Source organism: Rattus norvegicus, chromosome 16, assembly GCF_036323735.1.
Source record: "Rattus norvegicus strain BN/NHsdMcwi chromosome 16, GRCr8, whole genome shotgun sequence".
Taxonomy (NCBI): domain Eukaryota; kingdom Metazoa; phylum Chordata; class Mammalia; order Rodentia; family Muridae; genus Rattus; species Rattus norvegicus.
The window spans coordinates 34,515,858-34,540,650 of record NC_086034.1 but is presented as its reverse complement, the minus strand read 5'-3'; the positions used below and the strand labels follow the sequence as shown (position 1 = coordinate 34,540,650).

At 40.6% G+C, this 24,793-nt stretch overlaps 1 protein-coding gene across 3 annotated transcripts in view; it reads left to right on the top strand.

Annotated features, from left to right (window-relative positions):
• Aadat (aminoadipate aminotransferase) overlaps positions 1-20,415 on the top strand; it is a 46,153-nt gene extending 25,738 nt beyond the window's left edge. For all 3 annotated transcript variants that reach the window (XM_063275271.1, NM_017193.1, XM_063275270.1), the window contains exons 6-13: positions 147-212; positions 2,066-2,148; positions 2,585-2,681; positions 4,836-4,897; positions 5,984-6,048; positions 15,514-15,620; positions 18,857-18,958; positions 19,955-20,415. In XM_063275271.1, coding sequence (XP_063131341.1) covers positions 147-212; positions 2,066-2,148; positions 2,585-2,681; positions 4,836-4,897; positions 5,984-6,048; positions 15,514-15,620; positions 18,857-18,958; positions 19,955-19,996 — 624 coding nt within the window. In that variant the 3' untranslated portion in view covers positions 19,997-20,415. The remainder of the gene's footprint in view (positions 1-146; positions 213-2,065; positions 2,149-2,584; positions 2,682-4,835; positions 4,898-5,983; positions 6,049-15,513; positions 15,621-18,856; positions 18,959-19,954) is intronic.
• The last annotated feature ends 4,378 nt before the right edge of the window (positions 20,416-24,793 follow it).

Below are 24,793 nucleotides of genomic sequence, written 5' to 3'. Positions count from 1 at the left end.
CGTCTCCATCCTCCATGTTTGGGATAACAGGAACTCACCAGCTTATGAATGAATAAATGAATGAATGAGAATACAGAACTGTGATTCCAGATAATCTTCATATTAGACAGCTCTGAGGAAATATAAATATTGCTTTAACCTTTCAGCTTGCAAGAAAATATGACTTCCTCATAATAGAAGACGATCCTTACTATTTTCTCCAGTTCACCAAGGTATGTGATGCTATGGGCTTACATCACTGTCATTTGTTGTTAGTTATTAACTGCATTGGACGTTAACCTGGCTTTAGTCAAAGCTATCTTCTCTCACAGTGAGCTTGGGTAGTTAGTGAGTTCTCTATAGCTTTTCAGTCTTCCTGTTTTCCCAAAAATTTTATTGTATTAATGCTTATTCTAGAAATTACTTTTAGGCTAGTACCTAGTTCCCTGAAACATGCATTTAGACAAGCAGAACCAATCAGGCTGGTAGCACTGAACTCCAAACCCTACGTCATGTTACCTCAGACATCAAATGGGGACATGGCATTGGTTTCATCTTGTATTTCAGCTTCAGTCTAGTAATGGTAATTGGCTAGAATGATGGCCAGTGGTGACCAGCACGCAGGCTGAAGGAGAAGTAGGACTATGCTCACTCAGTGCTCTGCAGAGAGAAGGCACTGCAGCCACAGAATTACATCCTTGGCACGTGCTCTGAACGTTCTCTGGAGGAGCTGGGTTTCTAAGTTGTCCTTGCTATATGTGTAGGCTACATTTCATGATAACAGTTTTCTAACAGGCAATAGTACTAGTACATGTCCTCAGGACTACAGACATCCATCCTTAATTGGATTTAGTTCCTCCCTTTACATCTACTAAGAAGACACTAAACGTGCTGCTTTGCTGCATAGTTTTGCAGAGCATGATTGGACCTGCCCTCCTACCCTAAGTGTGACTATGAACCCCTTTCCCACTTGACCTTACATTTGGCAGAAATTCTTTTTTTTTTAATGTTTTTTTGTTGTTGTTGTTTTGTTTTTGTTTGTTTGGGTTTTTTTGGTTTTGGTTTTGGTTTTTTGTTTATTTGTTTGTTTGTTTGTTTTTGTTTTGTTTTGTTTTGTTTTTTGGGGGTCTTTTTTGGAGCTGAGGACCAAACCCAGGGCTTTGGGCTTCTGCCACTAAGCTAAATCCCCAACCTTGGCAGAAATTCTTAGTGTCCATGTACAACATTAATTAAGCTTCTCAGCTGCATTCACATCAGTTTTTATCTTTCTAGTCAGTTCCAAGGATCAACCCCAAATGGTCGTCTTGAAAGAACTTTTTATCTTATCTGAAGTCATTTCTGCTGTGTAGGGGGTTGGCCTAGTGCTGCTTGTATTTAAATGCTAAATACTATCTCCCAAGATCTGGTTCCCATTCCACCAGCAGATCCTCACATACACTAAGTGATGTCATGTAAACCTTGCTTCTCAATTTAACTCACCAATAAAAGGCTAGAGCCTGTGACTGGGCAGAAGAGGGAGAAAGGTGAGACTTGAAGATCAAGAGAGGGGTCTCAGGAAAGACCAAAGGGAGAACAACAGACACAGAGAGTGGAGGAGGCCACCGTGAGAGGAGATGGGCCATGAACAGGTGGCCAGAAAAGCCAGAAAGTAACAAGAGACATTATGTCTGGGAAATAAGTTAGAATAGCTTCAAACCTGCATAATCCAGGCTTTTGGCTTATAAATAAAATACTTGGATTGTGTCTTTATGTGGGCTATCTAGAATTTATAATTTCTTTATACTCCTGAGTCCTTCATTTGAATCTAATAATGTTAAATTTCAATTCCAGGGAGGCAAAGAGGGCCTGTTTGAAGTTTCTCCAAATTCATAGCAATGTCATTTTGAACAAATAAGGAAACTTTGTGAACATATTTAGCAAAGAAACCCTGAGCTCAGGCAGACACTAGGTCTTAGAGCCTAGAGAATGGTAGGATGTAGCTGCTATGTGTGCCAGTCTGTGCCTGTTTGCTCTCATCCACGCTATGCAAAGTAATCTTACAGTGATCGGAGTTTGCAGACCAACAGTGGCTTTCTTCCTCTTTCAGCCTTGGGAACCAACCTTTCTCTCCATGGATGTTGATGGGAGAGTTATCAGAGCTGACTCCCTTTCAAAAGTTATCTCCTCAGGGTAAGGCTCATATCTCTAACTCGATGCCAGCCTCAAAGCCTTTAGTTCAAGAAACTCTCCTCATGTAAAAGGCTTGTACTCCACTTGCCTGGAAACCCACATGATCGTTAATAGGCATGTGGGCATTTTACTGTCTTCATTATTTTCCAGTGTTCAAAGATGCTTGGCTATTAGCCTAAGCTGCCGGAGGAGATCAACGTTCTGGAAATGTATATTAGAATACCATGTTTAGAAATTCTTAATAATATTTGCATTGCTTCTGATCATATACACTTACGTTTAAATATTTTCTAAGTAAGAAGTACTTTGATTAGAATATATAAGGCATCAAGACATCTTTGTCTCCAAGTCATTTCTCTTTTAGTGAAGTCAGCAAAGCAATTCACATCAGGTGTTTATGTAGGGTCGGAATAACATCTTTTCTCTGTCTGCATAGGCTGAGAGTGGGGTTTATAACTGGCCCCAAGTCCTTGATACAGAGGATTGTTCTCCACACACAAATCTCATCACTGCATCCCTGTACTTTATCACAGGTAAGCACAATTTAGTATATACATATATATATATATATATATGCGAGTGTGTGTGTATGTGTGTGTGTGTGCGTGTGTGTGTGCATGTGTGTGTGTGTGTGTGTTTGTGTGTGTAATCAGAATCACTAGACAAATAAGATTAGCTTAAGCTGACAGGCAGGGAAGAAAAATCATATGCTCAATCTCCATTTCCTAGATAGAATTAGTAGATCAGCATGTGCAGAGGCTTAGTCTAAGCAACAAATGAGAAATCATTTAAGTTGGTGTCTTGATATTGCCTGTCCAGACTCCTTATGAAGCAGGGTATATCATCTGTGTCTTGGGGAGAATGCTAAAGGTCAGTCAATTAATAAACATTTTTTTTAAAAAAATGTAGATTAAACAAAATAGAACTGAATTTGATGAAGTAGCTCAAACTTTATTGGGTTGGAATTTGTAATGATAGGAAGAAATCAGACTCTTTAGTGCCTTCCTACCCCACCCCCCACCCACCCCGTTCCTCAGTTCCTCAGCTGCTCCCAACGCCATTCATCAGTAAGCATTTTAATCAAAATAGAGTTAAGTATGGAGGCTGAATAAATTTCCTCAGAAGCTTTAGAAAGTACTGGACTTGGAAATGACTGTGATCTTAGGACTCAGATACTGTGTGCATGCTTGCATGTGCTCATGCATATGTGTGCGTGAGTGGATATGGGTGAGCACACGTGTGTGCACATGTGTGTACAGATCAGGTTGGCTTCACATGTCTGCCTTATTGCTCTCCATGCTATTTTGGGGGACTATGTCTCTCCCTGGACCTGGAGCTCTGGGGACTATGTCTCTCCCTGGACCTGGAGCTCTGGGGACTATGTCTCTCCCTGGACCTGGAGCTCTGGGGACTATGTCTCTCCCTGGACCTGGAGCTCTGGGGACTATGTCTCTCCCTGAACCTGGAGCTCTGGGGACTACGTCTCTCCCTGGAGCTTGCCTATTTGGCTACTCTGGCTGGCCAGTGAACCCCGAGGGTCCTCCAGTGTCCATCTCCCCAGTGCTGGCATTGAAGGTTCCTGCTGCCATGCCTGGCTTCGAAACTGGATAACCTGAATTGGATTCTTCCATTGGCAAAGCAAGCTCTACTCCTGAACCACATCATATCTGAGCCATCGGAGTGAAAAGTTTATACTCAAGGATGCTCGTTCTGCATGCACATTCTGTAAAGTATGAATGTCTGCTATGGAACCAAATAAGAAAATGTTCCCAGAGTTTTTTTAGATCTCACCAGCAAAATTTTGTTACATCATTTAGAGCTCCAGCATGTTAAATAGAAAACCTTTCCATATTTAATATGGGATCTACCTGCCGTAAACATCAGGAGAACTAGGGCTGTAACTCAGTGTTTCAGTACATGCTTAGCAGTCATTTGGTCTTTGGTTTGACCCCTCACACCAACAAAAAGGAAAGAAAAACAGAATATTATATATGTTCTAAAGTTTACAGAGGCATTATACTCCAGTAGTCAATACAAGATCTGGAGCTGAAAAATCTGTCTCGGAATCCAAACTCTATGATCAGTTCTTTGACAGAAAGAAAATTAACCTTTGAGCTTCCATTTCCTTATTAGCAGAGCAGAACTAACATTCCCTAAGTATTATGAAGGTTGAAATACTCAGAGATGTTAATATAGTATAGTAGAACCTAGCATATAAGAAAGCTTTGTATTTAAGGGGGCTTTTTGCTTTGTGTGTGTGTGTGTGTGTGTGTGTGTGTGTACATTTTTGTATGCACGAGGCCAAAGGTCAGCATCTGGTGTTTTGTTTGTTGTAAGACAAGATCTTTCACTAAACCTGCAGCCTGCTTGCTAACAAGCTCAGGAATTCTTATGCCCCTGACTTCCGTCACTGAAGTTCTAAGTGCACATCGTTGCAAAGATGCCTGGGTGTGAACTCAGGCCCTCATGCTTTCCCAGTAAGCACTCGAGCACCTGAGCCTGCCTCTGTTATCATCCTGGTTTTTAATTAAAGCTTATTGAAGTCACTGATAGGACCCACCCAGACTCCTTGTTGTATCTTTCTGTGTGATTACGCATGAGCAGAAGCAAATGGCTTCTGTGTTTACAAAGTACAAACTCGGTTTTGAGCATGAACCATGACATTACTACTATTCCCTCTCTTTCAGCTCATGATATCGGAGCTTCTATACCAGTGGGGAGAAGAGGGTTTCCTGGCCCATGTTGACAGGTATTGAGTCAGTTGTTAACACTTTTGTGGGCAAAAATAAAAACCATCCAGAACACTGATGTATTATTCTTCCTTCTTTTTTAAAGATTTATTTTTAGCTTGTGCGTATGGGCAATTGCCTGTACATAGATCTGTGTACCACATGCCTGGTGCTGGTAGAGGCCAGAACGGGACATTGGTTCCCTGGAACTAGAGTTAACAGACTGTGGTGAACTAGCTAGCATGTGATTATAAGCTGTTGTGTTTGTGCTAAAAAAAAAACCCAACCCTGGTCCTCTGCAAGAGTAACAACTGGTCTTAGGCCCCGAGCCATCTCCGCATCTTTCCTCAGTGTCTGAAAATCACATGAGTGAAACAGGCATTTTGTTTTAGTTGCTTTTCTTATATAGAGCCTTCTCAGCATCAGTCAAGCTTCGACCTGAACTCTTCCCCCCAACCCCTTCCCTACACACACCACAGTGAACCAAGTCCCCTGGGTTAGATTTCACTGTTTTAGCTGGAAAACTATGCACACACCTAAACATGTTATTTGATAAGCAGCTAAGGACTGGGGGGGGGGGGGGGCATGAACTGGTTCAAGTGTGAATGATGAAAAGCTCCCTTTGTCAGTATAATGAGACCAGTCATGAATTATTTTTGTTATGTAAATGTGGTGTTTCCTGGGGCCACTTATTAACAAGCAGGATAGGGTCACCTCTTTCCCAGACCAGTGACTCAGCACTTAGATACAGTTCCCTTTCATCTCAAGTGTTCTATCCTAGAAAGGACAATTCCTTAAGTCAACTAAACACAGGGGTCTGTCAGGCAATTTCTGTTACATCGACATTCCATATTTTAAGCAGAAATGAATTCTGCTCTGTTCATTATTATACTTTAATTTCTGCATAGTAAAGGGGGAAAGACTTTTGGGGTTTGTTTTTGTTTTCTAAGTCTTTCTGTACCCACCTCAAAGCAAGGCAGTGTTCTCTTATGAAGCAGTTAAAGCAGAAAACAAATTCTTACAGGCTGGAGTCCAGAGCTTTTCTTGTGTCTGTGGTCAGTGTTCTGGACACAGTGACCCTGATCCTTGCTGTTCTCTTCTTCTAGAGCTATTGATTTCTACAAGAACCAGAGGGATTTTATATTGGCAGCTGCAGACAAGTGGTTACGTGGTGAGTAGGGAGCATCTGGTGTTACTATAAACAATGGCATCTCTAGAGCTGGTGACAGACAGCATGTGGCAGTCCTGGTGTGGAGAGACTGAAGTGTAAGCACTTTCTTGCCAAGGAAAGGTTGCCCTACCGATAATCGATAATCATTCTTGTCAAGTCTTGAGTTCGCTCATCTCCACCATCTGCAACAATTCTCTTTTTAAGACAGGGTCTCCCGTAGCCCAGGCTGGCCTTGAACTTCTGATCATCCTGCCCCCATTTGCTAAGCACTGAAATTGCAGATGTAAGCTACCACATCCAGTTTAGAGTAACCTGGGTCCCAGGAATTCAAAGCAAATAGTCTACCGACTGAACTACAAGTGTCAACCCTGGATTTTGTGTTCCTAAGAAAAAAACAAAAACAACCAACCAACCAACAAACAAACTCAGTTGAAAAATTAACCAGCGATATTACCTGAATAAAACCCATCTGGAGAGATGGCTCAGTGATTAAGAGCACTGACTGCTCCTCCAGAGGTCCTGAGTTCAATTCCCAGCAACCACATGTGGCTCATAACTCCCTATAATATGATCTGATGCCCTCTTCTGGTGTGACTGAAGGCAGGTACAGTGTACTCATACATAAAATAAACAAATTTTTTAAAAATTCTTCAAAAACTTTCAGCAATTATTAGTGTTATAAAATCTAATACAGACACCATGCCAAGGCACCCCCTGAGTAATCATGCCATCGTGTAACAAATCTGGTATAAAGGAGGTTTATTTAGGGAAAGGGAGGGAGAATGACGGCCTGAATAAGGGATAGAAGCAGAGCAAAAAAAGGGGAGACAGAGAAGGACAGAAATGGGGAGAGAAACACGGCCGGGAGCACAGAAGAAAAGGGAAAGAGAAAGAGTGAGAACTGGAGTGTCCAGCAGTCCTTTTATATGTCACACTTGGCAGCGGCAGGTAATGGCTGCAGATGATGATGTCCACCATTACTAGGTCCCTGGGAAGGGTCCAGCCGAATTGCCTATAAGCGAACAGCAGTTGTTCCAAAAATTTGCCCCCAAAATAGTCTGTTTATTACTAAAAATAAATGTAAACCAGTAGTACAGTATTGTAGTCATTGAAGAAAGAGCAGAGACTCAGAGAGTATGCAGAAACAGAGAGATATTCTTCAGAAACATCCTGCATGCAGGCTCAGCCGTTCTCCAAAGTGGTGACCCCAGACAAAGGCACACAGGCCTTCTTAGAAGGGACTGGAAGAACTCTCTAGAAGGATTAAGTAATCTAAAATTTCATTGATGGATATTAGGGGGTCACAGGTGATCAATGGTCTACATTCCTATGTCATGAACTTCAATCATGTGTGATCAGTGGTCTGCATTCTTGTGTCATGAATGTTCAACCATGTGATGAGATGGGGATGCCCAGTGCAGATGGCCCATTCTGAGATAAGATATTTCCCCATTTTTGTGGTTATCCCAAGGCTGTTCTTTTGGAGAGGGTTTTGTTATCATGTTCTGGATTTTATGGTCTATTCCCTGAAGCTGGTGCCTTATGGCCTTTTTTTGAAATCAGACCTTTTTTTTCTTTTAAATTAAAGGCAAGTGGGATCCTTACATGGAGACAAATGGGGATTATATTGTCCTTTCAGTATAATTTAAGATTCTTAAATTCATTAAAATCTTTCGCCTTCTATTCATTAGCCACAAGTATTTGTTTGATATATTTCTATTGTTATTTTTAATTTAGGATGCTTTCTATTATAAAATGAAGTTGGATGAACTGCACAGCTTTAAGTATATTGTTAAAAGTGCATTTACTGTGAAGACTAATTAGTCAAAAATATCAATGTCCTGTGTCTGTCATATATCATTCTCTGTAAAGTCTTTATTAAAAATAGAATTGTTATCAGTCTGATAAGAGTGATTTTCTACCACTCTGTATAGGAGTGATGACAAAAAATATTAATGGCATATTTTTTAAGCAATTTAATCAAAACACTTGTCCTTTCTCCTTAGTTATGTTTTGTTTTGTTGTTTGTTTTTGTTTGTTTGTTTATCAAAATATACACAAAACTTGAAGATGAATCAGCACTTTTGGGATTAAAATACTTTATTTTATTTTATTTTTTTTATTAACTTGAGTACTTCTTATATACATTTCAAGTGTTATTCCCTTTCCTGGTTTCCGGGCAAACATCCCCCTCCCCCCTCCCCTTCCTTATGGGTGTTCCCCTCCCAACCCTCCCCCCATTGCCGCCCTCCCCCCATAGTCTAGTTCACTGGGGGCTCAGTCTTAGCAGGACCCAGGGCTTCCCCTTCCACTGGTGCTCTTACTAGGATATTCATTGCTACCTATGGGGTCAGAGTCCAGGGTCAGTCCATGTATAGTCTTTAGGTAGTGGCTTAGTCCCTGGAAGCTCTGGTTGCTTGACATTGTTGTACTTTTGGGGTCTCGAGCCCCTTCAAGCTCTTCCAGTTCTTTCTCTGATTCCTTCAACGGGGGACCTATTCTCAGTTCAGTGTTTTGCTGCTGGCATTCGCCTCTGTATTTGCTGTATTCTGGCTGTGTCTCTCAGGAGAGATCTACATCCGGCTCCTGTCGGTCTGCACTTCTTTGCTTCATCCATCTTGTCTAATTGGGTGGCTGTATATGTATGGGCCACATGTGGGGCAGGCTCTGAATGGGTGTTCCTTCAGTCTCTGTTTTAATCTTTGCCTCTCCCTTCCCTGCCAAGGGTATTCTTTTTCCTCATTTAAAGAAGGAGTGAAGCATTCACATTTTGATCATCCGTCTTGAGTTTCATTTGTTCTAGGGATCTAGGGTAATTCAAGCATTTGGGCTAATAGCCACTTATCAATGAGTGCATACCATGTATGTCTTTCTGTGATTGGGTTAGCTCACTCAGGATGATATTTTCCAGTTCCAACCATTTGCCTACGAATTTCATAAACTCGTTGTTTTTGATAGCTGAGTAATATTCCATTGTGTAGATGTACCACATTTTCTGTATCCATTCCTCTGTTGAAGGGCATCTGGGTTCTTTCCAGTTTCTGGCTATTAAAAATAAGGCTGCGATGAACATAGTGGAGCACGTGTCTCTTTTATATGTTGAGGCATCTTTTGGGTATATGCCCAAGAGAGGTATAGCTGGATCCTCAGGCAGTTCAATGTCCAATTTTCTGAGGAACCTCCAGACTGATTTCCAGAATGGTTTTACCAGTCTGCAATCCCACCAACAATGGAGGAGTGTTCCTCTTTCTCCACATCCTCGCCAGCATCTGCTGTCCCGTGAGTTTTTGATCTTAGCCATTCTCACTGGTGTGAGGTGAAATCTCAGGGTTGTTTTGATTTGCATTTCCCTTATGACTAAAGATGTCGAACATTTCTTTAGGTGTTTCTCAGCCATTCGGCATTCCTCAGCTGTGAATTCTTTGTTTAGCTCTGAACCCCATTTTTTAATAGGGTTATTTGTTTCCCTGCGGTCTAACTTCTTGAGTTCTTTGTATATTTTGGATATAAGGCCTCTATCTGTTGTAGGATTGGTAAAGATCTTTTCCCAATCTGTTGGTTGCCGTTTTGTCCTAACCACAGTGTCCTTTGCCTTACAGAAGCTTTGCAGTTTTATGAGATCCCATTTGTCGATTCTTGATCTTAGAGCATAAGCCATTGGTGTTTTGTTCAGGAAATTTTTTCCAGTGCCCATGTGTTCCAGATGTTTCCCTAGTTTTTCTTCTATAAGTTTGAGTGTGTCTGGTTTGATGTGGAGGTCCTTGATCAACGTGGACTTAAGCTTTGTACAGAGTGATAAGCATGGATCGATCTGCATTCTTCTACATGTTGACCTCCAGTTGAACCAGCACCATTTGCTGAAAATGCTCTTTTTTCCATTGGATGGTTTTGGCTCCTTTGTCAAAAATCAAGTGACCATAGGTGTGTGGGTTCATTTCTGGGTCTTCAATTCTATTCCATTGGTCTATCTGTCTGTCTCTGTACCAATACCATGCAGTTTTTATCACTATTGCTCTGTAATACTGCTTGAGTTCATGGATAGTGATTCCCCCTGAAGTCCTTTTATTGTTGAGGATAGCTTTAACTATCCTGGGTTTTTTGTTATTCCAGATGAATTTGCAAATTGTTCTGTCTAACTCTTTGAAGAATTGGATTGGTATTTTGATGGGGATTGCATTGAATCTGTAGATTGCTTTTGGTAAAATGGCCATTTTTACTATATTAATCCTGCCAATCCATGAGCATGGGAGATCTTTCCATCTTCTGAGGTCTTCTTCAATTTCTTTCCTCAGTGTCTTGAAGTTCTTATTGTACAGATCTTTTACTTGCTTGGTTAAAGTCACACCGAGGTACGTTATATTATTTGGGTCTATTATGAAGGGTGTCGTTTCCCTAATTTCTTTCTCGGCTTGTTTCTCTTTTGTATAGAGGAAGGCAACTGATTTATTTGAGTTAATTTTATACCCAGCCAATTTGCTGAAGTTGTTTATCAGCTTTAGTAGTTCTCTGGTGGAACTTTTGGGATCACTTAAATATACTATCATGTCATCTGCAAATAGTGATATTTTGACCTCTTCTTTTCCGATCTGTATCCCCTTGATCTCCTTTTGTTGTCTGATTGCTCTGGCTAGAACTTCAAGAACTATATTGAATAAGTAGGGAGAGAGTGGGCAGCCTTGTCTAGTCCCTGATTTTAGTGGGATTGCTTCAAGTTTCTCTCCATTTAGTTTAATGTTAGCAACTGGTTTGCTGTATATGGCTTTTACTATGTTTAGGTATGGGCCTTGAATTCCAATTCTTTCCAGGACTTTTATCATGAAGGGGTGTTGAATTTTGTCAAATGCTTTCTCAGCATCTAATGAAATGATCATGTGGTTCTGTTCTTTCAGTTTGTTTATATAATGGATCACGTTGATGGTTTTCCGTATATTAAACCATCCCTGCATGCCTGGGATGAAGCCTACTTGATCATGGTGGATGATTGTTTTGATGTGCTCTTGAATTCGGTTTGCCAGAACTTTATTGCGTATTTTTGCATCGATATTCATAAGGGAAATTGGTCTGAAGTTCTCTTTCTTTGTTGGGTCTTTGTGTGGTTTAGGTATAAGAGTAATTGTAGCTTCGTAGAAGGAATTCGGTAGGGCTCCATCTGTTTCAATTTTGTGGAATAGTTTGGATAATATTGGTATGAGGTCTTCTATGAAGGTCTGATAGAATTCTGCACTAAACCCGTCTGGACCTGGGCTCTTTTTGGTTGGGAGACCTTTAATGACTGCTTCTATTTCCTTAGGAGTTATGGGGTTGTTTAACTGGTTTATCTGTTCCTGATTTAACTTCGATACCTGGTATCTGTCTAGGAAATTGTCCATTTCCTGAAGATTTTCAAGTTTTGTTGAATATAGGTTTTTATAGTAAGATCTGATGATTTTTTGAATTTCTTCTGAATCTGTAGTTTGTCTCCCTTTTCATTTCTGATTTTGTTAATTTGGATGCACTCTCTGTGTCCTCTCATTAGTCTGGCTAAGGGTTTATCTATCTTGTTGATTTTCTCAAAGAACCAACTTTTGGTTCTGTTGATTCTTTCTATGGTCCTTTTTGTTTCTACTTGGTTGATTTCAGCTCTGAGTTTGATTATTTCCTGCCTTCTACTCCTCCTGGGCGTATTTGCTTCTTTTTGTTCTAGAGCTTTTAGGTGTGCTGTCAAGCTGCTGACATATGCTCTTTCCTGTTTCTTTCTGCAGGCACTCAGCGCTATGAGTTTTCCTCTTAGCACAGCTTTCATTGTGTCCCATAAGTTTGGGTATGTTGTACCTTCATTTTCATTAAATTCTAAAAAGTTTTTAATTTCTTTCTTTATTTCTTCCTTGACCAGGTTATCATTGAGTAGAGCATTGTTCAATTTCCAAGTATATGTGGGCATTCTTCCCTTATTGTTATTGAAGACCAGTTTTAGGCCGTGGTGGTCCGATAGCACGCATGGGATTATTTCTATCTTTCTGTACCTGTTGAGGCCCGTTTTTTGACCAATTATATGGTCAATTTTGGAGAAAGTACCATGAGGAGCTGAGAAGAAGGTATATCCTTTTGCTTTAGGATAGAATGTTCTATAAATATCCGTTAAGTCCATTTGGCTCATGACTTCTCTTAGTCTGTCGACATCACTGTTTAATTTCTGTTTCCATGATCTGTCCATTGATGAGAGTGGGGTGTTGAAATCTCCCACTATTATTGTGTGAGGTGCAATGTGTGTTTTGAGCTTTAGTAAGGTTTCTTTTACGTATGTAGGTGCCCTTGTATTTGGGGCATAGATATTTAGGATTGAGAGTTCATCTTGGTGGATTTTTCCTTTGATGAATATGAAGTGTCCTTCCTTATCTTTTTTGATGACTTTTAATTGAAAATTGATTTTATTTGATATTAGAATGGCTACTCCAGCTTGCTTCTTCTGACCATTTGCTTGGAAAATTGTTTTCCAGCCTTTCACTCTGAGGTAGTGTCTGTCTTTGTCTCTGAGGTGTGTTTCCTGTAGGCAGCAGAATGCAGGGTCCTCGTTGCGTATCCAGTTTGTTAATCTATGTCTTTTTATTGGGGAGTTGAGGCCATTGATATTGAGAGATATTAAGGAATAGTGATTATTGCTTCCCGTTATATTCATATTTGGATGTGAGGTTATGTTTGTGTGCTTTCATTCTCTTTGTTTTGTTGCCAAGACGATTAGTTTCTTGCTTCTTCTAGGGTATAGCTTGCCTCCTTATGTTGGGCTTTACCATTTATTATCGTTTGTAGTGCTGGATTTGTAGAAAGATATTGTGTAAATTTGGTTTTGTCATGGAATATCTTGGTTTCTCCATCAATGTTAATTGAGAGTTTTGCTGGATACAGTAACCTGGGCTGGCATTTGTGTTCTCTTAGGGTCTGTATGACATCAGTCCAGGATCTTCTGGCCTTCATAGTTTCTGGCGAGAAGTCTGGTGTGATTCTGATAGGTCTCCCTTTATATGTTACTTGACCTTTTTCCCTTACTGCTTTTAATATTCTTTCTTTATTTTGTGTGTTTGGTGTTTTGACAATTATGTGACGGGAGGTGTTTCTTTTCTGGTCCAATCTATTTGGAGTTCTGTAGGCTTCTTGTATGTCTATGGGTATCTCTTTTTTTAGGTTAGGGAAGTTTTCTTCTATGATTTTGTTGAAGATATTTACTGGTCCTTTGAGCTGGGAGTCTTCACTCTCTTCTATACCTATTATCCTTAGGTTTGATCTTCTCATTGAGTCCTGGATTTCCTGTATGTTTTGGACCAGTAGCTTTTTCCGCTTTACATTATCTTTGACAGTTGAGTCAATGATTTCTATGGAATCTTCTGCTCCTGAGATTCTGTCTTCCATCTCTTGTATTCTGTTGGTGAAGCTTGTATCTACAGCTCCTTGTCTCTTCTTTTGGTTTTCTATATCCAGGGTTGTTTCCATGTGTTCTTTCTTGATTGCTTCTATTTCCATTTTTAATTCCTTCAACTGTTTGATTGTGTTTTCCTGGAATTCTTTCAGGGATTTTTTTGTCTCCTCTCTATGGGCTTCTACTTGTTTATTTATGTTTTCCTGGAATTCTTTCAGGCATTTTTGCGATTCCTCTCTGTAGGCTTCTACTTGTTCTCTAAGGGAGTTCTTCACGTCTTTCTTGAAGTCCTCCAGGATCATGATCAAAAATGATTTTGAAACTAGATCTTGCTTTTCTGGTGTGTTTGGATATTCCATGTTTGTTTTGATGGGAGAATTGGGCTCCGATGATGCCATGTAATCTTGGTTTCTGTTGCTTGGGTTCCTGCGCTTGCCTCTCGCCATCAGATTATCTCTAGTGTTACTTTGTTCTGCTATTTCTGACAGTGGCTAGACTGTCCTATAAGCCTGTGTGTCAGGAGTGCTGTAGACCTGTTTTCATTTCTTTCAGTCAGTTATGGGGACAGAGTGTTCTGCTTTCAGGCGTGTAGTTTTTCCTCTCTACAGGTCTTCAGCTGTTCCTGTGGGCCTGTGTCTTGAGTTCACCAGGCAGCTTTCTTGCAGCAGAAAAGTTGGTCTTACCTGTGGTCCCGAGGCTCAAGTTCGCTCGTGGGGTGCTGCCCAGGGGCTCTCTGCAGCGGCAGCAACCAGGAAGATCTGTGCTGCCCCTTCCGGGAGCTTCAGTGCACCAGGGTTCCAGATGGTCTTTGGCTTTTTCCTCTGGCGTCTGAGATGTGTGCACAGAGAGCAGTCTCTTCTGGTTTCCCAGGCTTGTCTGCCTCTCTCAAGGTTTAGCTCTCCCTCCCACGGGATTTGGGTGCAGAGAACTGTTTATCCGGTCTGTTTCCTTCAGGTTCCGGCGGTGTCTCAGGCAGGGGTCCTGCCGCTCCTGGGCCCTCCCCCACGGGAGCCCAGAGGCCTTATACAGTTTCCTCTTGGGCCAGGGATGTGGGCAGGGGTGAGCAGTGTTGGTGGTCTCTTCCGCTCTGCAGCCTCAGGAGTGCCCACCTGACCAGGCAGTTGGGTTTCTCTCTCACAGGGTCTGGGGGCAGAGAGCTGCTGCGGGCCGGGATCCGCGGGTGTGGGACTTCCGGTCAGATTAAAATACTTTTATCCTAAATAAATTTCTGTAGAAATTCGTCTGGGCATGCAAACTATTGCATAAACAATAGGATTTATGAAACCCAAGGAGACAGCATAAAGAATGGAAGAAGTAAGGTTAAAATTTTAACAGCCCTTTGTCTTACTTGTGAGTCTAACTGTGAAAGAGGCACTGAATTTCTTGCTCTCTAAAGGCTGACAGCTCTCTCATTGCACATCAGAGCAAACAGTCTCCCTTCCCTTCAGCCTCTTATCACAACTATTGCCAGACTTTCTTGGCTCCTGCTTGAGGTTTAGTAATCAAGACATGAATAATATCTACAGGCTGTTTGTTGACCTCTTGCTAGGGCAGCCTCTCAGCTAGCCTCTCACTTAACCCCACTTCTCCACCATTAAAGGGACATTCTCCACGCAGTTTTCAATGGCTACTTCCCATCTCCAACCAAGCTGCTTCTATCTCCTTCCACCTCTGCTTCTCTCTGTCAGTGTCTCTGCCTGTGGGGACATTTTATTTTTTTATTTCTTTATTATGCAAAAAGCCACATTCCTTACTAACCAGTTAGCTTTAGGGGCTACTTGTCAATGGGACCTTGCATTTCTTTCAAGGCCGGGGAGGAAGTGGCACTTACATATCTTGCTAGACTGGCACTGGCTCAAATGAACAATTCAAAACACTGAAAACAATATTTGTGGGTTGTCCCAAAACCCAACACTGAGATCATCAGTTTGGGGGGGTCTTGTCAAATCATATTTTCGAGATGTTTCCACTGAAACAAGCTGTTGGGGTGATTGTTCATGACCACTGTATCTGGGTTGTGGAACTGTAAATCATCAGCGACATGCCTAGAGTGTGCTGTCTTCTTCTCTTTCTAGGTTTGGCAGAGTGGCATGTTCCCAAAGCTGGCATGTTTCTATGGATTAAAGTTAACGGAATCTCTGATGCAAAAAAACTAATTGAAGAAAAGGCTATTGAAAGAGAGGTAAAAGTGGGAAGTGGGTGGGAGAGATGGCCAAAAGAAGATTCACACTATTTCTTTGAATAAAGTGAAGAGATATTTTTGCGGCCTAGCCACTTGTGTTGTTGAAATATGTTGGGTATATTGTCTCCGCATTAAAATTATAATAAATTTTGAAGTTACAATTCAGATGGGCTAAATTGATGGAAATACAGTCATTCACATCAGTGACTGTCGGTCCCCCCAGTTCAGGCATCCACCTTGGGTTTGACTTCATAGTCACTTTTACCACACATGTAGCTCTGGGTCTCTTACCCACTCCTGTGATTTATTGATCAATAAAGACAGCAAAAACCCTTTCCTGGGCCAGTAAGAGAGCCTAGCAGGAAAGTTTGTGCTGTGCTAAGCCTGGTGTAAATTCTGTCTTGAAATTCATAAGATCGATTCCACAGACTTGTCTGGGCACCACAATATGCACAGTGTAATGTGAGCACACACATTCATTCACTTATGCACAAACTGTAAGAGTCCCACCCCATCCAATTGCCATGATGACCTAATGACATGTGCAAACTCCTGGTCCTTAGATGTGTGTACAGTAAGTGCTTAGGGGGCACTCACCCTTTGTACTTGATATAGAAATGCTATATGTTGCTATTTATAAAAATAACAAAAATGAAGTCCCCCATCATTTTATTACCCGGAGTTTATGAACGAATGTTTGTGCTATGTTTTCTAGAAGAGCTTACACATATTCTAGCTTTTTGACTAATTATTTTACTTATTGGCTAAAATTACAAAGAATGTTCAGGTATTTTTTTTTTTAGTAAAATTAAGTTTTATAGGTTCTCTCTCTCTCTCTCTCTCTCTCACACACACACACACACACACACACACACACACACACACACACACACTGAAATCATAAGTTTTCTTAGTGTTGTGTTTTATTAAAAGGAGCCAAGGATATATTTGATGGAGCCAGGTATGGTTAGGTGGGGAGGGTCCCTTGGTGGGTCCATGCTGAGGCATCCCTTACCCCAAGCTACCGTCCATACAAGTGGTATAGTATAGAATAGATTTTATTTAGGGCATGAGAAGGGTAACTAAGAAGGGATGAGAGAGAGAGAGAGAGAGAGAGAGAGAGAGAGAGAGAGAGAGAGAGGAGAGGCTGGCCAGAAGCATGTAGAGAGAGAAGAAGGGCAGGACGGAGAAGGAAAGAGAGGGAGAAAGGGGTCAGGGAGAGAAGAGAGTCAGTGAGAAAAGGGGCAGAGAGAGCGAGGAGGCCCCAAACAGTCCCTTTTATAGCAAGCCAGGACTACCTGGCTATTGCCAAGTAACTGTTAGGTAGAGCCTAGAAGGAATCCTACCACTTAGCCTTCACTTGCAGGCACAGAGTAAAATCAAAACTCTAAATGAAATTTCCTGTGTAGCTTTTCAGTTGACTGACTGAACCGTTCCTTCTCCCCATTAATTCCCTTATTATGTTCATGAGGTCTTTCTTTAAGACCTGAGATCTGTTTCCAGAATCACTGTTGTCTAGATAGTAACTCTGAAAGAACAAATTGGGTTGAACGTGGCAAGATACAATGCAGGTACAGTAGAAACACTTCCTTCCATGGTTAGATCTAGAGAAAGACTGCCCAGGCAAGGATTGTCTATCCTCTGACCCTCTCACAAGAGAGCAGGACTCATGTCCTGCTCATTCTATTTATCCTAATGTCTGCACAAAATAGGTACTTAATCCATATGTGCATATTGCTTATTACAAATGAATTCATTTTAATATAATCTTCAGTTTGATTTTTTTCTGTCAATGACATTATTATTAATAACTTTTGGTAACTGTTTGAATGCATCTATGAACATATGATAAGAATGGAAACAGACATAGTGTCTACTTTTTTCCCCAAATTCTTCATCTACTATGTGTTAGTATGTATATTGCATGCATTTGGATCCTAGCGTAAGTTGCTTAACCTATTCTAAATAGTCCCCAATTACATCAACAATGCCTTAGCCCAGATTTTGACAACATCCTCCCTCTCTTACAGGTCCTTGCTTCTAGTCCAACTCAAAACATTTACTCTACATTGGGAGAAATGATGGCTTTCACATTTCAGGATAATGAAACCCATCCTCTGCTTGAAATCTTCTATGTAGAGTACCCCATGTCATTCCAGTCTAAACTCATCTTCTTTTAGCAAGGAGTACCCAGATTTATAAACTGTAACAACAACAGCCAATTACTTAATATTTCTGGAGATCCATGGCAATTGCAATATGAAATATAAACTCTAAACTTAAAATTTAAAACAGCATAATTTATTTCTGACTGGCCTAAAAATTAAAACCTTGGGTTTTTAACCATCTTTGGCCTCTAGTCTTAATGAGTACTTTAAAATTGCTACAAAATGGAAGGAGCTTATTACACCCATTGGTTAAAATTTACTAATGTGGCCCATATAACTACAAGAAGGCTAGTGTTGCCAGAGGGCAGAGCGCATGCTTAGAAAGTGTGATGTCCTGAGTCAACCCCAGTGTGTACATAAGGGCGGGAAGAGGGGACGGAGAGAGGGAGGGGAGGAAGAGAGAGGAAACAGGATGGAGATCGAGTGGCAGAGGAGGGAGTAAAGTATATGTCTCTGTGAAGTGAGTGTCTGGTCACTCAGCTATTCCTACCATCACGGTCATAAAACGAGCCGTTTGCTGTTCTCAACACCGCATCTTAACACACTTAATAACTTCTACTTTATGTATTAAACATTTGTATCCTTTCAGTTTCTTCCTATCCCAGGGCCTATACATTTTAAGGTTTCTCCTTAAAATACTGGTCCCTGGTCTTTGTTAGCTAGGATCTAATTGTTGTTAGAAATATCAATGTTTATATTCATAGTACTTTTGTAACTAAGTTAGCCACTTATTCGTATTTTACTATTTGTCTCTAACCTATATTTTTTACATTTAAGCTTAAAATTTGGTCTTTTCTTCTCATTTTTATGCATTCTTTATATGTGGAGAAGAAATAGCATTGGTCATATTGATGGTAAATATTGTTCCTAATTCTGTGTACTGGGTTTGTCTATTGCATGCCATATGTATTTTTATATGATATTTTTTTGTTTTCTGTGGTGACTTCTTAATTGATTAATAGCTTTTAAGCCTGAAATATTCCTCCCCCAGTAATACTAGATATTCCTAAATTTCCTTTTAGCTTTTCTTCAGTATTATAATGACTTATTTTTGACAACCTTTCACAGATCTTGTTAGTTCCTGGAAATAGTTTCTTCGTCGATAATTCAGCCCCCTCCTCCTTCTTCAGAGCATCCTTCTCTCAGGTTACTCCAGCGCAGATGGACTTAGTGAGTATCCTCCAAGCCACACAGCCCGTCAGTTCTGATGTCGGATGTGTGGGTTCACCCTCTAAGTTAGAGATGACTTAGTTTCTTCTTACACTCCTAAAAGCCAGCCTTTGGTGTACCAGTTCCGAACTTAATAAACATCTTTTTGCTTTCTTGCTTGGCAATTATGGGCAAATGAGACTAAACTGGTGTTAAAGTTTGTCATCTTGGTGAGTGACTGGTCAGAACTACTGAACTCTGGAGGGTTCCCAGCAGGTTCTGGGGCAATACTTTCTCTTTCCTTCAATGGACTCACATAAATGAATAGTAAGATCATCAGCCATTGGTCCATTTCCCTGAAGAAAAATGCAGTAACAAGGTTTAAAACTATTCTAAGAATTGTGCACAGAGAAATCCAAAAGAAAGCTACTGACCAATCACTGCCTTCGACCTTCAGACATGTGTGGATATGTACTAGGCACAGGCTCACTAAATATCCTTTCTTTACTTCATAAGTGAGTGTGTGTGTGTGTGTGTGTGTGTGTGTGTGTGTGTGTGTGTGCGCGCGCACGCGCGCGCATGCGCATGTGCATGCACTGGAGACAGACTCCTTGTGTGTCTTTTCTTCATTTGTTTCTCATTGTTACTAATAAGCTGTCCACAAGTACACTCTGCTTTTATGTGAACAGGTTTAAGCAGTCCAAACTGAATAAGTTATGTTTGCAGATGAGAGAATATATAAAATCACAAGTATTTGTACTGTGGGCAAAATAGAAAATTATGCATGAAAGTGCTGGCTGATAACAGCAGAATCTGGAGATGTGTAAGCTTGGTGCACACTATGTCTATCTCCGTGACTCCTGACGGCGTTCTGCCGAGAGAAAGCTGTTGTCAAACTTACTATTTACTGAATCATCCCAGTTTCAGGTAGACATTCTATTTAAATCTCCAGACTTACAATAGAGATTTTGAAAATAGCATCCTAATACATCAATTCTTATCTCTTTTCTGTTTTAGGTCTTCCAGAGATTGGCCCAACTCATAAAAGACGTTTCATAAAGAAATCAAACTCAGCATTGAACTTATAATTTTAAAATAAATTTCCTATACTTTGCTGAAGAAATGGCTGACAGGATGGATCCAGTTTGTGAAATATCTGTGGCAATTTCACTGAACAACTTTGAAGCCCCTTAAAATCCACCGCATTGCCAAAATAACTTTCTGATATACTTTTGCCCTTTGATTAATTATGAACTAACAAAACATCAAATTTCATTGTTAAAGACCTCTGTAGCTGCTTAATAATGTCCAATAAATTTTTTTGAGCCTAACATAGACTAACTAACATAGTAAATTGCAAGGGAATTAGTTAAAATGGCCTATAATATGCAGGTTTTTTTCTACTTTAAGGAAATTTCATGAGCATTTACTGCAAAAATTGTTGTAATTTGACAATTATAAATTACTTTGTAACCGAACATGATGTCACGGAGTCTCTTTGAAATTAAAACTCTGAAGCTATGCATACCAAAAAAATTGTACATATTAATTCCAAGTAAGGAGAAAGAAATTGTGATCTTAGAAATCATTACTTAGTGCTACATGACTCACAATATCACAGTCTACAAACACTTCATAGCTCACTCCTCTTGCAGCCTTTCAGGTTTTATACTCTTTACCACTCTGGTTGTGGGGCCTGGGATAATGGAGCCAAAAATAACGCAGACCAAAGTCTGCCAACTTTATTCAGAGCCTCAGACAATCTGTTCTCTGAGGGTTAGGAAGACTCACATGAGGCAAGGCCAAGCTGCACATGACAGGCAAGCCATACAGGGCAAAAACATGTTTTCCCACAAATACATATAGACAGATAGCAATAGCCAGTTGTAATGAATAATCTGAAGTAAACTCACTCTGTCTGCTACATCTGGGAGGGGCACAAAAATACACTCCAAGAACTATTCTGTGTGTTGTTGTTGCTGTTGTTGTTGTTGTTGTTGTTGTTGTTGTTGTTGTTGTTGTTTAGAAGCTGAGGTCAAAGACTCTTGTCTTGTTATCTTGGCTTTTTCTCATAATTACTCTGAATTCTCCTCATACGATCCCATCCTCGGACCATGTTCTGAAATCTCCTTCCTTTTTCATTTTTAGTAGCAGGATATTCGGAGATTTGATTTGAGGTACTGAAGATAAATCTAATTGTCATTTGATGCATGTCTATCCTATAAACAAGTAAATTATAAGTGTAAATGAATAATATCAGAACAGTGAAGCCATTGTGAAAGCATTCTGCCATCAAGAACAAGGACCCAAACCATGTCTAGTACTATTTGGTTACATTACCGTAATGATCAGAAAAATCTAGAGAATAGCTTGAAGAAAGAACCAGATGACTAAGTAGTTCATAAACCCGTACGAACACAAATGTAATGCCCCCCTATGCAAATGGGAAATGATTCAAATTCCAAAGAAAAATCAAACTCAGACCCTTCTTCAGATGAATGGATGAGTCTACTGTGGCCTCAAGGTCCATCATAATCACAGAGTCGTGTAATGATAACAGGTTCTGGATTCGTCTAATCTACAAGCTGAAGTAAAGAAGGATGGGGTACATAAGAGCAACACACATGTTCAGAGGCACTCACCACAGATGCACAGATCACAGCAGCTAGCTTTGCCAGAGAAAACATTCTCAGGTTACCTAGGGCTCTCTGTGCTCCACAGAATAACTTGCCCCTCGGTGCATAGGACTGTAACTTGGCCCCAGGTGGGCAGACAACTTCTGATGATACGGTTGATATCTTCTTTTGCCCTTTAGCTGAAGATTGCTATCTTTCTGGTGAAGTCCACTGTCTTCTCATGCTCTGCCCTTGTCCTTGATGATCCAGGGCTGAAGAAGTCAAAGAGGAATCCATAATGTTTCCATAATGGATCCATCTGAAACTCCAGATGCATATTCCCTACCAATTTTCTTCTGGGAAAGTAAAAATGGAGCAGGTTAATGCATCGGCTTGCATTAACCAGAGAGGTCAAAGTGTGCATCCATATGAGCAATAAATAAGGGATGTGTGTAGGTTTAGCCAGGTGTTATATTTAAGTGTTTATGAATTAGCCATAATAAATAAATCAAAACAGCCCATTCCACCCGTGGGGCTAAAGGGAAAAGAAGTATTAGTAGATTGGAGAATATCTGGACCATGAATCCCTTCAGTACCCTTAGAAGAGCCTTCTTGCAATATAATACCTGTAGAAGACACTTTTGTGGGTAAAGTCAATAAGTTTAAAGGCAGCAAAGGATCCACAAGATCCGCAAATGCTTCTTTTAGTCACCTCGATTCAAGCAGTGGAAGCTCTTTCCTTGCCTCTCGAGATAATATGTGAGGACTGTCTAATGCTGTCTTTCTTTCTAAGGTTGTAAATAGATTAGTGCATTGCAAACACCACCGTGTGCAGCCCACGAGGCCAGGGAAGAATTGGGAAACAAATTCCTCTTTTGTAGCTTGCTTAGGTTGCAAAGTTAGGTTTTTATTTTTTTTATAGGCTCTCATAAGTTCACACCAAAGAATAGAGAGAATTCAAGATTAGATTGATTATCAAATCCCTCTACTCATGCTTCAAGGTCATTTCCAGACAATGGAGGATGCATACCTAAAGGAGTCTCCAACAATAGATCTGAGACAGCAGCATAGTTATCAGTGGTGCTGATTTCACTTTCAATTTTGCTTGAAAGGGGAAAAATCACTTCTTTGCCTGTTTCACCAATTTTAAGGTTTGATCATCAGATCAGCTAATATTCATTCAAGGAATTAGCTCTCTCTTCCTCATGATTATTAGTCTCCTTTCTCCTCCTCAATTATTTTGATAATAAATAAGTGCCCATGTGACCCAAAATTAAACAGAGATCTTTCCCCCTTGTTTATATATCTTTCCAATATTCTTTCAGTATTCTGTCTCATACATCTTCATCTGAAGTTCCCTTTTCTGGAAACCAGGAATTACAATCATATACAACTTGGAAGCAATCTAGTTGTAGTGGTTTTAATATTTGTGCTTCCCCTTTCATTAAAAGTGATGTACCAGCTCAACATAAGCAAAGACTTTCCTGGTCCCATTACTGTCACTGCCACCATCTTTTTTTTTTTTTATTAACTTGAGTATTTCTTATATACATTTCAAGTGTTAGTCCCTTTCCCGGTTTAAGGGCCAACATCCCCCTCCCCCCTCCCCTTCCTTATGGGTGTTCCCCTCCCCATCCTCCCCCCATTGCCGCCCTCCCCCCAACAATCACGTTCACTGGGGGTTCAGTCTTAGCAGGACCAAGGGCTTCCCCTTCCACTGGTGCTCTTACTAGGATATTCATTGCTACCTATGGGGTCAGAGTCCAGGGTCAGTCCATGTATAGTCTTTAGGTAGTGGCTTAGTCCCTGGAAGCTCTGGTTGCTTGGCATTGTTGTACTTTTGGGGTCTCGAGCCCCTTCAAGCTCTTCCAGTTCTTTCTCTGATTCCTTCAACGGGGGTCCTATTCTCAGTTCAGTGTTTTGCTGCTGGCATTCGCCTCTGTATTTGCTGTATTCTGGCTGTGTCTCTCAGGAGCGATCTACATCCGGCTCCTGTCGGCCTGCACTTCTTTGCTTCATCCATCTTGTCTAATTGAATACTGCCACCATCTTTAAGGGCCCCCACCCTCTTATTTCATAGCTGACTTCAGATCCCAGTAGGGCACCATTTGTTCACTGCTTTAGTTGTTGGTAGGACCTGGGAGAAAGAAGTTGATAAGAAGATGGGCTAACGTCCTAGCCAACTTTATTCGGAGCATCAGACACTACGTTCTCTGGGGGTTACACAAAGTCATAAGTGAAGTGTAGTAACAAGGATGAGTCACACACTCCCTAGAGGCATATAAACAGAGACGGTAGCTAGTTGTAATGAGTAATTTGAAGTAAACTCATTCCTATCCACTATGCTGGGGGTGGAGGGGCAGAAGTATAATCCAAGAACAACTCTGTGGTTTTGAAGATCCCGAAGTCACAAGACTCTTGTCTTGTTTTCTTGGAGGCTTATTACAGTCAGAATTCTCCTCACACAATTCCACTCTTGGACCATGTGTCAGCATTACATCATTTTTCAATGATTTTCTTCACTTGCAATATATTTTCCCATCAAGTGGGTCATATATTATCATCTTAAATTTACAAGATTTCCAGAAAGGTAGAAGATGAAGCCCATTCACTGCCTCAGTATCTGCAGTACTCAGTGTCCTGTGACTGCAATTTTTAGAACCTTCCTCTTTCCTCCGTGCATACCCATGAGCAGCTAAGATTATAGGAGCCTCCTGAGGCATAAGTGCTCTGTACTCGTCTTCAAATACATTCACTACTGAACTACTTAACCCAGAGTTTTAAGACAGCAAAAACTTTAAAGGCTGAAAGAAAAATTAAAGACACTAGAAGGTGGAAATATTTCCCAAGCTTGTGAATCAGTAGACTTAATGTGTGAAGATGACTATTCTTTGGAGAGTAATGCACGAATTTAACACAATCTCCATTTTGGTGATGTTTTTGTAGAACTTAGAGAAATAACAACTCACATGAGGCAGAAAAGATTGCAAGTGGCCAAAGCAATCCTGGCACAGCACAAAACTGACCTCTGGCTATACTGTACAGCTATATTACTCATACATTGTGACCCCTGGCTATACTGTATAGCTATATTATTAATATATTGTGGTACTGGCACGAAAACAGACACATAAATTGATGTCATAGAATTGAGTACTCATAGACAAACCCAGACCTACTCGCTTCCTGATATTTGACAAGGTCTCAAAAAATACATTGAAAAAGAGCAGCCTCTTCAACA